Source organism: Sinohyriopsis cumingii, chromosome 7 (assembly GCF_028554795.1).
Source record: "Sinohyriopsis cumingii isolate HCF-2022 chromosome 7, ASM2855479v2, whole genome shotgun sequence".
Taxonomy (NCBI): Eukaryota; Metazoa; Mollusca; class Bivalvia; order Unionida; family Unionidae; genus Sinohyriopsis; species Sinohyriopsis cumingii.
This window is the reverse complement of record NC_142967.1, coordinates 47,876,082-47,889,623: the sequence shown is the minus strand read 5'-3', so window position 1 is coordinate 47,889,623 and position 13,542 is coordinate 47,876,082. Positions and strand designations below refer to the sequence as shown.

The window sequence follows — 13,542 nt, the reverse complement described above, 5'->3', positions numbered from 1 at the left end:
TTCAATTTTAAATGAGCACTACTGCATAATATGAAACAACACAAACTTCCAAGAAACTTTAGGGAATTGTAGTCTTTGTAAAAACAAACCTTTCTGGCCCATACTGCACTGGGTATACATAGGTAAGTGAAGGAAAACGTTCATATTTTGGCAAGCATTGGCTACTTTTTGAGTATATAAATGGCAAACAGGAATAAGTATACATATTTGAACCACTCCGGCTATTACCATAGAAGCAGGCTGATGATTCATGTAAACCTTGTCATATAGAAGACCCACATCCAAGAAGAAGACATGTTTTGTGGAAAAACCTTTTGTATACATAGGATCGAGACAGAGAAAGAATAGCTCGCGGAAACAAAACAGATACATGAGAACTACATGCTTCCAATTTATGGAAAAACAAAGATACAAGAGAAAGAAGCATCTCAAGACAATTACTGACAAATGCTTGATTATAGCATGATTTTGAATCGATGTTTTCAGCAAATTTAAATCAGTGATAGTGTTACATAAATTAGTGATGGAATGATCTATTTTAATTGTTATTTGTTTTTCTCTCTTAGAATATTCTAAGACCAGTGCTCAAATAAATTGTTTAGACACAGGCCCAAGGCTGATGACTATAATAAATTACAAGCGAAGACTACAATTTCCATACGCCCAAAATGCCTCATTTTTTAATTTTATTTGTAACGCACACAACTGCTACACTTCAACTATGAATGCAATAGGGTTCAATAGAGGGTGTGAGGGTAATGCAAGTGTCATTAGTGTTTGTCACTACACTCACTAGACACGTGATGGTGCTGGTGTTCAAACTTCTCTGCTGGATTCCCTGAGCAAATCCTGTCCTGTTCAGAACTTAGTTGTTATATGCAAACCATAATGTTAGCATTGTTAAAACTGTATCTCATACAGTATGATCATGAGATATGCTTGTCTTTATAGAAAAATGAATATACTTTATGTATGGAGCTGACCATTTCAGTGGTGGAAGGGGTGGACATAATGTTAAGATTTAAGTGTGTGCTTTTTGTCTTTGACTCAGTTTATTTCATGGCTAAAATTGTTCTGAAAATCACCGATCAATTAATAGCTAGTATTTTGACAAGGTTAAAATAATGAATAATAATAAAGAGAGCTAATCTGAATATTCAAATCAGCGTGTCAAATATGTTGCGTACAGGTGGTGTTCATATTTCGATAGCCATGGTATACACTTAAATGACGTATGTCTATATTTGATTGCCGCATGCGCAAAGACTTAAATGTTCCTTCATCTTTCTTACCGATGGCATGCTTCACAAAATAAAGAGTTCTGAAATGTATTTCTGCTGTTTTTTGTTCTTGCTTTGCTTTCTAAATTCCCTTAACAATTAATCACACTTGAACGCAGTACATCTAGTAATTATGCTGTAAAATCCAACTTCAAAGAAATGTTGCTGTTGTTCACAAACTTGTCTTTAATTTTTAATACAGATGGTTTAAACATTCTCATTCAAGGTAGGAACAATTCAACATCTATTTTCTGAAGCATTGATGTTAACGTCACATTTGCAAGAGAAACAAAATAATTTTGTTTGTACAATAGATCATTAAGGATTTATAGTAGATCAAGCTTTATACATTAGCATCATTGGTGCAATATATACAATCAAAGGCGGTTTTCCAATTGTTAAGAACATAAGATCATTGTCGATCTGTATGAAATTGAAATATCAAGATGAGAAAGTGATTCAATAGAACTGATGGGAATTTTCCAACTCTCACTTCTCTCAAGCAAAGAGGATGTTTTTTAAAAATACAGAAGAGTAGCGACCTTAACAAAAACGGAATGACAACCACCTAACAGCTAATCTCTAATGCGACTGTGGCATTCCAGCAGAATATACGTATAATATTTTTTATTTCTACTCAATAAACAGTTCAAAACGAAATGGTCATCCCCATCTCTACAAACACTCTTCCATTTAGCCCATGTGAAGTCGATATTGAACAAAAGTTAAATATCTTGATGTTTTGTTTCGAAAATACAAAAAAAGGATGCAAGACATTTTATGTAATATTTCGTCCTTAGATTCTAAATATAAAGGGAATCATTTATTTTCCTGACAGTAGAATGACCAATTGATATTTGATCTAGGTGCATTACTTACTAAATTCTACTCTCTCCAAAGTTCATAACACCATTGTTTACTGTCTTGGATATCGTTTTTCTATTTTAAACTTATATTTTATTGTTAGCATATCCTATTTGTCTTTTGTTGAATTTTTTGTTATTGTGGTGGTTGTTTTTCTTGTTGTTACTTTTCTTTTCGCATTTGCCAGCTTTTTTTTGTTTCTGCGCGTGTTTAGTTTGTATCAATATATTTGTAGTAAAAAGATATTATCTAATGTTGTGAGGACATACAGACTCACACATTTTGCATACTTTAGCAAATAAAATATGTTTAAACCAAACTGTAAAAGTTAATATGCAAGTGTAATCTAATAAATTAAGTCAGGTCCAGTCTGATGTTTGTCATTTTGGGTTTGTTTTTGGGCTGCTGCTTGAGTTACGTTTCTACTTCGCCGTTTTGAAACTGGTCCATTAAATTCAACAACTGCATATGTAAGCCTCTAATTGCGATATATTTTCATAAACTAAACTTAAATTCACTGAAGATAGCAGGCACCAAATTTGAAAAAATAGTTATAAATCAAAAATTAATTTTACAAGCAGTCAGGAATCAATGACATTAAGTAAATGTATACTTGTTGATGAAGTTTCAAATTAAATAAGTTTACTTCATATGAACATTGTGCTTAGACACATTAATTAGTTTGAAATTTGTCGAAAGTAAGTGAAGATTATTAACTAAACAAGAAACAGTTTTTTTCTTCTTCCGATTGATTTTTCATCTTTACTGTCATCATCGTCTTCAATCTCGTCATCCTCATCTTCTTCTTCTGGATCTGTATCAGGGTCATTAGCGTCATAATTATCAGCATCTAAAACACTTAGGTCAAAATCAACTGGATCTGTGAACAAAAATTTTAATAACAGTAACAACAAACAGAGAAAATGGCACTGTGGACACCATATCATTGTTCTCATTATAAACATTCAATAATTATAAGTTACTGCATTTTTCTGGGGAAATTAGAAAAAGTTTTTCTGTTCTATACTCAGAAGAAACGAGTTCATATTTTCCCATACAAATATTGTAACCTTTTTATTATGTACTCGTTTTGTTTTTGTACGTAAGGTTAAATAATAAAAAGAACATACAACAAGAAAGAAATTAACTGAACTTATGATAGATTCCAAGGTAAATACAAAACTGTAAGCTTAATAATACACAGTAACAATATGCATGCACACATAACATTGCCCAGCCACCTTTGAACTTGATAGTGTATCACATACTCAGTCATTTGTTTAAAAAATAAATATCGTTTTGATCTACTTAAAATTAAAATTTAGAGTCATGTTTTGAATAAATGTGCCCTGGAACAACTCTCCCAATTGGTCTGGAAAAGAGCAATTTTAGTTTTTCAGTCGACCAAACTAAATTCTGCTTGATTTGGTGTGATGGACTGTATTTATTAGCTGGGCCAGTTCCATAATATGTACATGTCACTGGAGGGGCTGTCCTTGATGCAGCTGCACATGTGCTTCTGTTCTGTCATCAATATTGATTATTTGGACTCATTAGGTGTGAAAAATATGAATTCTCTTAATTGAAATTCTCAGAAAGACGCATGGTTAAATATACTTTGTAAGGGAATTCATTTCGTTATTGTGCAGAAAATGTTCCTTTGGAAAGTATTTATATTGGAAATGTAGTCAAAATGGCAGACGAATTATGCGATCCTTTTTTGTAACAATGTAATTCTAATTAGCAGAAATAAATAAGAAAATACATTTGCGGAAATTCAAGATGCAAAAGGGCAAGTTTATTTATTGCTATTGTTACAGAAAGCTACAGACGACCCAAGTATATGCCCTGTCACTTGCATGCTCATTGTTGCAGGGACTCCAGCTATTTAAATAATATATATGACTTGAATCACTACTATAATTCAAACAGATTCTCAAAAAAAGTAAAAGGGGGAAAATTGCAAAGCAGCTGGGTGTGACAGCCCATTTTATCAGCAGAAATAAGGCTTCTTCGTCGTCTTGGCTTACAGATTCTGAGTCTCTTGCTTTTTTGCCAAAACGCGGTTTCTTCAGTAGCATTTGTTTTGAATTTGTGTTTGTACTCACTTGTAAAATAGACATCTCCAAGGCAGACTGAATAGCCCATGGATTAAATGTTTCTTTCTATGCAAATTGTATACACCCTAGGGAGCATGGCTCATAGTCTTACAATTTCTAGAGTCTGGACCATCGTATGTGCGAATAGTACCGTACATTTCTCCTAAAAAAACTGTTTAAATCATCATAATGCTATTTTCAATAATGTTGGTCTAACATTTGTTGTGGACATTGCAGATATCACGTTAAGTCGTTTGTTCAGTTGAAAGTTTCTCTTGTTACTAAAAATAATAAGCCGCATCGACAACTTTTTCCTCTCTACTGTCAAGTGGACGAAATGGCTTGTTTAGTTCATCCACAGACAGATCTGGCAAATGCTACATTAGCATACATTGTTACATCCAAACGTAGTTCTAACAGACGATAACACTTTTAGACATGTTTGTACAACAGCATGAAGGCGTGCTGTATGTTAAACTACTGTACAATTCTGACAAGGTAAAGTTAAGGGAGAAAACAAATCAGCATATATGGGTACTGATGCTCTCTCTCTCTCTCTCTCTCTCTAACAAACAGTAGCGGGAAAATGTCTTTATTAAGTGTATCACTATCCATCAAATAGTATTGTATTCGTCTCGTACAGTTTTTGTTGAAAACAACCTGGAATATAATTATTTCAGCTTTGTTTTCTGTAGTAATAGTACTAGTCATAAGGCGTACATTGTTATTTCAAGTTATATATTCTCAAGTTCTTACTTTTTTTTGAAACTCTTCCGGGTAATTGGACATTCCTTGATCATCTCCATTTATCAGATGCCACGTGACTATGCCGAAAGCAGTTTTGGAGTATGCCACAATATATCTCCCATCTTTTATCATCTGAAGCTTGATCACCTGTATTGTACATCAATAAATCTTGACCAAATTTGTATGTCTAAATATAGATAATACATAAGTTCATGGAGTTGTACGCGATTAGATGTTATGGTCACTGTTCTTCCAGCAGATTTAGAGATTATTTGTAGCATCCAAATTTGGTATGCATTCTGCTGTTTGAAAATTGGAACATTTTGTTTGGAAATTTGAAAATTGAAAGTTAAAAATTAATAATTAAAGCTAAAAGTAAGAATGCATCATATTGGAGCTACTACTGCAAACAGGATAAACACCAATTATCAAACATATGTAATAATTTACAATGTACTAGCAGAACGAAATAATGTTAGAGTGCATCATATGTACAAATTTATATATTGGATCAACAAATGTGCAATATTCTGCCAACACAAAGAGCATATACGGTAATGTCATGTGAGCATGTGATTAGGATCCTTGCCCATCATTGGTGTATATATATTAAAACAAAATTGAAATTCAACGAGAAACAGCAGCAAACATAAATGATGTTCGATAAATTCCATAACAAATATGTGACACAACAATAACATACCGATTGATCCAGCTTGAATGATGCTAAACAGGACATTAGATGCTTATCCCAAAGCAGACATCGTAGCGATATGACTGAAAAATTGTTAACGCTACGTTAAAAATCCAAATCACACACACACACACAACTATTAATATTATGAAAATAAAAAGTAGCCATATACCAGATGAGTCGGGAAAGCATGGTAGACTTTAAACCAGGACTGAAGAGGTCTGATGGTTAAGTGCCAAAGCAGCCAAACAAGGTGCAATTGTACTACAGTATGTAGTTTTGTGATATTTGCTTTTACGCCATTTTAGCACATAATAGATAGGTCATATATGGCGGGTAGTATATTTGGTGGAAGAGTGTGTTATTTAGATTTTTCACGTAGCTTTAACAATTGTTCAGTCACATCGCTATTATGTCTGCTATGTTGCAGTTTATAGTGATGTCTAACACTAGAGTATCATGCAGCCAACATCTAGCACAATGTCCCACCCAGTCACATTATGCCGACACCAGGCCGATCAGTCTTAACACTAACCTCTTAATGCTGAGCTATTGGTGGAAGAAGCTACTGGCAAGCTTTATGACATACCCACATTGGTCGAGTCAAGATTTTAAGATCTAGACAGTAGTAAAGGAGATGTACATTATGATTAACATATACAAAATGAAATATTGAACTGCTGTATCCGAACAACTTATATAATAGTTATTCTTTTATATTTATTGGTTTTGGACAATACAAGTCATAAACATCAAAGATGAAACTTGAATGTCACTTGCACTTACAACATGCGGTTCCATAAAATATGTACATTTCAATTGTTATTTTGAAGCATGGTTGGGGAAGAGTTTATTTCATTGGCTGTGATACAACAGGTCCAGTATGAAATAAAAACTGAAGTTACATTCTAGAAGCTATATAATTTTGCAAATAGATTATAATTACAAATCCCGCCAAAATATGTTGCATACATAAAAGCAGTCTTGTGGGGTGAGGGTGGTTTGATCAAGGTCTCAACTAATGTTATATTCATGCAGTTGCCAGAACAAAACTGGCATTTTGTATGAAGCATTTATCTTAACATATGTAATGCATGATCAATGGAAGGAAAATAATTTTTAACTTTCTGATAAAGAAGAGTAATTTCGCCTCTGAGGAGTATTGTTATCAAACCACACGAGTACATAACCATACATCAGTTTTAATCTATTTCGAGTCTCCATTCATGTCAAGGAATATATATATATATATATATATATATATATATATATATATATATATATATATATATATATATATATATATATATATAGAGAGAGAGAGAGAGAGAGAGAGAGAGAGAGAGAGAGAGATAAAACATTGAAAAAGATTGATGCAAAAACAAAACCTTTCTCTTTTCGACATCCCAGCAAACAATATAACTAACTTCAGTGGATTTTATCTTGGGAGCTCCTTCAGGTACTTTGCTGATGTCAAACAGAATGCACTTGTCATCCGGCGTGATAAGAGTAGTAATGCCAGTATAGTCTGTTCCTAAATTTTTCATGTCGATCTGGTACAAGAACTGTCGTTTCTTCAAATTGAAGACCAACACCAGCGTCTCGCATGTCGCCGCCAGAATGAAGCCTTGAGCATTCATCTAAAAGGAATAAAATTAAATAATTAAGTGTGTGTTGGAATGGAGAAATAAATAACCTTTGTTCATTCAACCCATTTTGGATTTAAATTGCTTTATGTATCAGCACTATAGCTGAGACATATTGTTAAAGCTAGTAGTTGCACAATGAGTCATTTGTACATGATATCTTGAGATCCAAAGACAACCATGTACGAAAGATCTAAGCATACAATAGTGTCTTATATAGATATGTTTTAGGATAAATGTCATAGAAATGTGGTCTAAAAATGTTAAACCTTAACACGAACAGGTTAATGCTTTGCTTGTGTCATTTAAAACTCTTGGTTATTATTGAATTTGCTTCTTAATCATATTCTGTCAGTTCAAACGTTTTCAAAAGAAAAATCAATGGTCTTGTAGCAAGTATATTGACTTAAAAGACGCTAAACTACCTTTAGTTAACAGAGACTTTGAATAACACTCACATCTATTCAGAACAATTAGTTTGACCTTTCAGTTGGGTAGTAACCTCTCATTGTCTAACATACATATTTATTGAAATCCATTCCTAATTCTAAAGGCCCACACAATTACATTTTCAACAAAGTGAACAGAAAAGTGGCAGTCAATAAAATAAATATTGAGAAAATTTAATTATATACCATGTGATCATTTTTCCTTTTGATGACTGATTTCAACTTACCTCAAGATTATCGATCCTCTCTGTTTGCACTGCTTTAATGACGGCTGAAACTTTACCCGACTGGAGGTCAAAAATTTTCAGATGCTTCTGTCCTTTTGTTACTGTTACTGCCTCTGAAGAAACAAACAGTAGAAACTTATGTATAAGACACTATCTGTCATGTAATGGGCACCAAATGAAAACTTGTGTGTAATTTTAAAGTTACAGACTAATTTCTCACAAATATTCCAACGCTAATGTTATTTTGCAGTTGAAATATGTATCGTGGTAGACTGCCGATATTTGCTTCTCGCATCATATCTAAATACCAAGGAGTCTGTTCCAAGAACCTATTATAAGCAATTTTCCTGCTGTGAATTTATTAGGTCACATGTGAATTTGTTTACCACTCATGGCTACAAGAAGTAATGACTTGGATTAGCCTGTCCATATCACCTATAATTCATCAGTGAGCTGAAGTGTCCCAATTTTGTTTTTTCCACCTCAATCAGATTGTCATGATATCATGGGTATGTCTATGAAATCTGATCAGAAGTGTTTCAGTTCATTAGCGTGTGCAAGTAGAGGGAATCAGCTGTAAAATGGAAGGACACAAATGTGTAAGAAAAGGAGATCACTTATAAAGGAAAATAATAACCCGTATAAATGAAGTGGACCTCGCATATACCAGAGACTACTATATTTACAGGAGAAAGGCATAACATTTCCCTGACGGATATTCACTGCATTGTTTCGCGAAACACTGAGTTTGAAAGACCATGATGATATTGGCTATTAACATAACACAAATTTCTGAGGTGGTGAAAGGAAATTGAAAGAACTCTGGATAGCAAGAAATACATTAATACTTGCGATTTTCAGTAAGAGTCCAGGCAAAACATTCTGATGATTTACAATTTATCTTTGACAATTCGCCTTGCCACACTACTGCATGGTCTTGTGCACAGAGACAAGAAAACAATACTTACCAATATTGCTCATCCGATTCATCTGTTTTTGTAACTGAAACTGAACATCATATTCTCAAAATCAGGCGTAGAAGATTCGCACATGCAATAAAGCTCATTAAAATATACTGAAGGACACAAGTGGAAACTATTGGTACACCCATCACAACGCGTTATATTAAAGTAGTGTAGATCACCTTTTCCTGGAGTCTCTCAGACATAATTAGTCCACATGCTATTTTACATACTACTGTTCTCTACGTATATGTAATAGGAAGGTTTTGAATGACTGTCTTTTGAAGTTGCTGCACATCAGCGTTCATAACATTGACATCGTCCACGGACTTGCGTCAGTTCCGGTACACCACTGTTGCTCATTTGATTGATGTTAAACTAATATAAATAGGAGACTGAACTGAGTAATTAATTGCTTTTCACAAAAGAACAATTTATTACTCAATTCAGACTCTTATTTCAACAATGCTATGTGATTCATATATTTAGAACCAATTCATCTTTATATTTAAATGGAGGCATTAACTGGATAAATTAAATGTTGCTTTTACCATGAGAAGCTGTATACATGCATATGTTAATGTATGTTTTCAAATGTTTATTTTTGGCGATCTTATAATTTCCGCGAATACAGTCAAAACTGAATGCTGCCATATATCAGCAATACAAGGAACCTGTGTCATTATTGAAGACCAGTAAATCTGAGGCACGAACTATTTTCCCTTGCAATTTAGTGACAGTGTCATTGACTCGAGTTTAATGGCGTATGCGTTGGAAAAACCGTCTTGCTCCTTCGCTGTCATAATGGCATGATTTCCACCGAGGAGTGCCAAATAAGCATTTGTTTCCTGCAATAATAGGTAGATCATTGTGTTGCATACTATAAAACAAAATATGAATATTTGTGTAAAGATTATTCAAAGAGGACGTGATGTAGAATTAGTCAAATTAGGTTCAGTATAACATTTGTCATATCTTTATTTGCAAAATGAAACTTAGGTATCATAAAGAAAACACTCATTAAAAAATGTTTGATTTTGTCCTTGTAAAGTCATGTCTCCAAACAAAACAGTGTTGACAATGATTTTTTTATTATTATAAATTTAGCTGAATAATTGCAATTCGAATTGAACTCTACTTATTACTGTGAATAATGCTTACCCATTGTAAATATACAAACAATATCAATTGGTAATGCGATATATCACACGATTATTTCATGCAATAATATCAACATCAACATATGAGTTGGAAATACTTAGGGAATTTTATGTATTATGTAGATTTAGGATAACATTTATAATGCCTTACAGATTCTTGTGGTGTAACAATTTACAAGAAAAACAATATGTGCTTCAAACACCACTATGTAGGAAATTAGCTTACAGTATTGGCTTCCTGTACAACTTCCTTTTTAATGATATCATAGATGAATATGAAGAACTTGGTGTTTTCTTTGTCCCTCGTTGCTGATCCTAATATATATCTAGAGTTAAGCATGGGAAGAAAGGATTCTAAAAGTTAAGAAAAAATTATTTTACAGTAGAACTGTATATATATACTTTTATTGCTGTGAAACATTTAACATTATTGCGTCTTAAAGGATGGTATCAGTAGTATCATTTTTGGAAAAATAAATATTATTTCTATTTAATAGAAAGCTAATATGATATTAAAGTTATATACCGGGTATAAACAACACTGAATTGCATATAGCTACAAACTTACAAAGGAAAGTCTAATCGTGAAGACTATAAAAACAGCTGAATATTAGACTACCAGCGAGAATTACCTGAACATTATTACCATATATACTTTGTTACTAAAACAATTCTAAATTTAGCGAGTACAAGGGATGAAGCCACCATCTACATATTTTCTTATATATGATGCACACCCGATTGTGGACGTCATTAATCTTGGTGTGCATTTCAGCATCAAAGTTGATTTTATTAATTATAATATCAAGCGAATTAAGCAAACCTTTGCCCCAGTTTCACTAATCATCTCAAACCGTTTTCTTAACATTGAGATTTATAATGCCTTTCTTATTACTTAGTTTGCAACTTTGAATTTCTCAATATATATTCATCACATACATAGAATTTATAAGTAAAGTCATACAGTTCTCAATTCCCTGTATTTAACTCTGATGAGTTTTTCAACTGTTCAATCACGATAAAAAATAACCCCCAGGTGTTTAATTGTAAAAATAAGAAACTAATTCTTTTATTCATTCCACTATCTCCACCTGTGTCTAAAATTCCAATATAGTAAGAAGTACTCCAGGTTTGATGATGTAGACTCCCAAACTGTGAATACATTTTGAAACATTTAGTGAAACCAAAGATCTGGAGATGCATTATGCAAGGGCAGATCTGGGTCTGTGTTGTTCACATATGTCTTCTATACAGATAAATAGGACATAGTCAGCTGACATTACTCTGCGCTATAAGCTGGGGTCGAATGTTACTTTCTTCAATAGGGTAGCGTCAACTCACGTTATTTTGTCTGCCAGTGCTTTTGGGTTTGATTGTGTCTCATGTTCTACTCTGTTTCTGTTCCATACCCGCAGATTGCCATCTTCTGCTATGGTCACCACTGTCTTAAGATCGGGACTGCAGACAGCCGTTGTATTTACAGGATGCTCAAGACATTCTGTTTGCTTGTATGTATTCAAATCATAGATTTTCAAGACTGATGAGTCAAAGCAAAACAGGAACTTTCCATCCAAAGTCACCTTAAAATCTTGTAGAAAGTTTTCTTTATTCCCTGTTCAGACAAATTTAGGAAACTATGTAATTTTGAGATGCTAGTGAGAAATTTACATCTAATTCAGAATTAATTTAATCTGTATTTCACGTGTTACATTCTTGTCTAGGGTTTTCCTGTTGAAAGGTATGTTTCGTTTTACATAATATCTTCAGTTTATTAACGGCATTCTTAATATGGACAAATGTAAACCATGTTTTTTATATAAATGTTGTTTGCATTTTAAATGCAAATATAATCTCGTAATATATGTGAAAGAAAAAGATAAATATAAATATGTCATTAACCTGTGTTTGTTAATATATATATATATATATATATATATATATATATATATATATATATATATATATATATATATATATATATATATATATATATATATATATATATATTAAGGGCTTGGGACTGGGCCAAGGGCCAAGTTAACAAGTTTAAATAATATTGCATACCTTCGATGACTTTGATTTCTTTTCTCCATTTAACGTCCATGATATGAATATCATTGTCGAAGACGTTGCTGAATATCAAATACTTTTCATCTGGAGTGATGACAATGTTATCGATATCGATATAATCTTCATCGCCTTCATTATCATAACGAACTGGGAATGCCCTTCAATTGAGGTAAGGTAGTAAAATTACTATTTTCCAGGCTACTTACTTTTCTGATAATATACTTTTTAATACATTGAAAAAAGGAAAGTTTAAACATTCAAAAAAGAACCAAAGGTAGTGTTTTACTGACTTAGATCTGAAATGCTGCACTAAAACTCACACGCAGGATTTTTAGTTTGATTACATGTTCTCGCCTATTCCATTTGCAGATATACTCTAGCCGGTAGTAGGGAACAGAAGTGGTGATACACAACAAAATGCGACTTGTGTGTTAAAATTAATGACACATACAAACTATACAACTTAACTTTGAAATTATAATAATTCATTTTTATTGCTGTAATATCACTGTAAATCAAACAATTTTATTTTAATACCAAGTTCAAAATTTGTACATATGTTGAAGACATTTTGTTGATTATATGCCTTAGTTTTGATAGGTATGTGCTCAGCATTAATAAAGTTACGAAAAATTAGGTTGGGAAAGAATCTTGCCTATGAGTATACAAGAATTTTTTGTTCTTCACATCAAGCACACCAAATGAGTGAGAATAGCTGTCCCCGCATGAACAGGCTGCATAATTCACTGAACCTGAAAATAATGAACGTGTATTCCTCTTAGTAAACATTTCTAACTGTAACAGGTATCAAGTAAACTAATAATTCCCTCCTCATAAAACACCACAATATATACCTTCACTTTTAAATTAAGAAACATAACAACCTCACATAAAATATTGCATCATTCATAATCAGTGATTACATATTATTTAAAATAATAAGTTTTTTTTTCTAACCAACCCGTTTTTTGAAGCCACGTGAACGTTGTGCATATTTTCATGTTTAAAAAACACAGGTAATCCATTGTTTTGATCAGTATTTCAAGACTGAATCCTACCTGTGATCAATTTTGGTAGTGTTTCATTGTCAATAAAAATTACTTTATTCAGCTGTGTAGGTTTCAAGCCATATGTGCCTAAAAAACATAGTTTAACTCTGTCATCATTGGTAATGGTAGTAAACAACTTATAGCAAATAAAAATAAAAATAAAACAGATGTTTGTTATTAAGAGCATCCTACAAAAATAACCTAGCAAATATGATGGAAAAATAGAGCAAGGAACTGACAGTTACCCTACGCTTCTACGCTGGGCAAGGTCTCCATAAGGGGTACAAAACATATG

The 13,542-nt window shown here is 32.8% G+C and overlaps 2 protein-coding genes across 2 annotated transcripts in view; both read right to left on the bottom strand.

Annotated features, from left to right (window-relative positions):
* Positions 1 to 528: 528 nt before the first annotated feature.
* LOC149795159 (uncharacterized) lies at positions 529 to 9,775 on the bottom strand. The gene is made up of 6 exons (XM_089964886.1): positions 9,643 to 9,775; positions 8,975 to 9,014; positions 8,007 to 8,119; positions 7,073 to 7,324; positions 5,000 to 5,137; positions 529 to 3,024 (listed from the first exon to the last, which is right to left on the bottom strand). Exons 1-6 carry the CDS (start codon positions 9,649 to 9,651, stop codon positions 3,004 to 3,006), a joined length of 573 nt encoding a protein of 190 aa, XP_089821012.1. The 5' UTR covers positions 9,652 to 9,775; the 3' UTR covers positions 529 to 3,003.
* Positions 9,682 to 13,542, bottom strand: part of LOC149795158 (NACHT domain- and WD repeat-containing protein 1-like) — a 73,048-nt gene continuing 69,187 nt past the window's right edge. Inside the window, 5 exon segments of the mRNA XM_089963763.1 lie at positions 9,682 to 9,816; positions 10,355 to 10,443; positions 11,470 to 11,740; positions 12,193 to 12,356; positions 12,854 to 12,950. Of these exon segments, the coding sequence (XP_089819889.1) occupies positions 10,392 to 10,443; positions 11,470 to 11,740; positions 12,193 to 12,356; positions 12,854 to 12,950 (584 nt within the window). The 3' untranslated portion in view covers positions 9,682 to 9,816; positions 10,355 to 10,391.

What these genes read in the sequence shown, in the direction of transcription:
- LOC149795159 (XM_089964886.1), bottom strand. An exon ending in GAATCGGATGAGCAATATTG is followed by an intron (nt 8,120 to 8,974) that starts GTAAGTATTGTT and finishes TTGTTTCTTCAG; the next exon opens with AGGCAGTAACAGTAACAAAA. An exon ending in CGGAAGAGTTTCAAAAAAAA is followed by an intron (nt 3,025 to 4,999) that starts GTAAGAACTTGA and finishes TTTTGTTCACAG; the next exon opens with ATCCAGTTGATTTTGACCTA.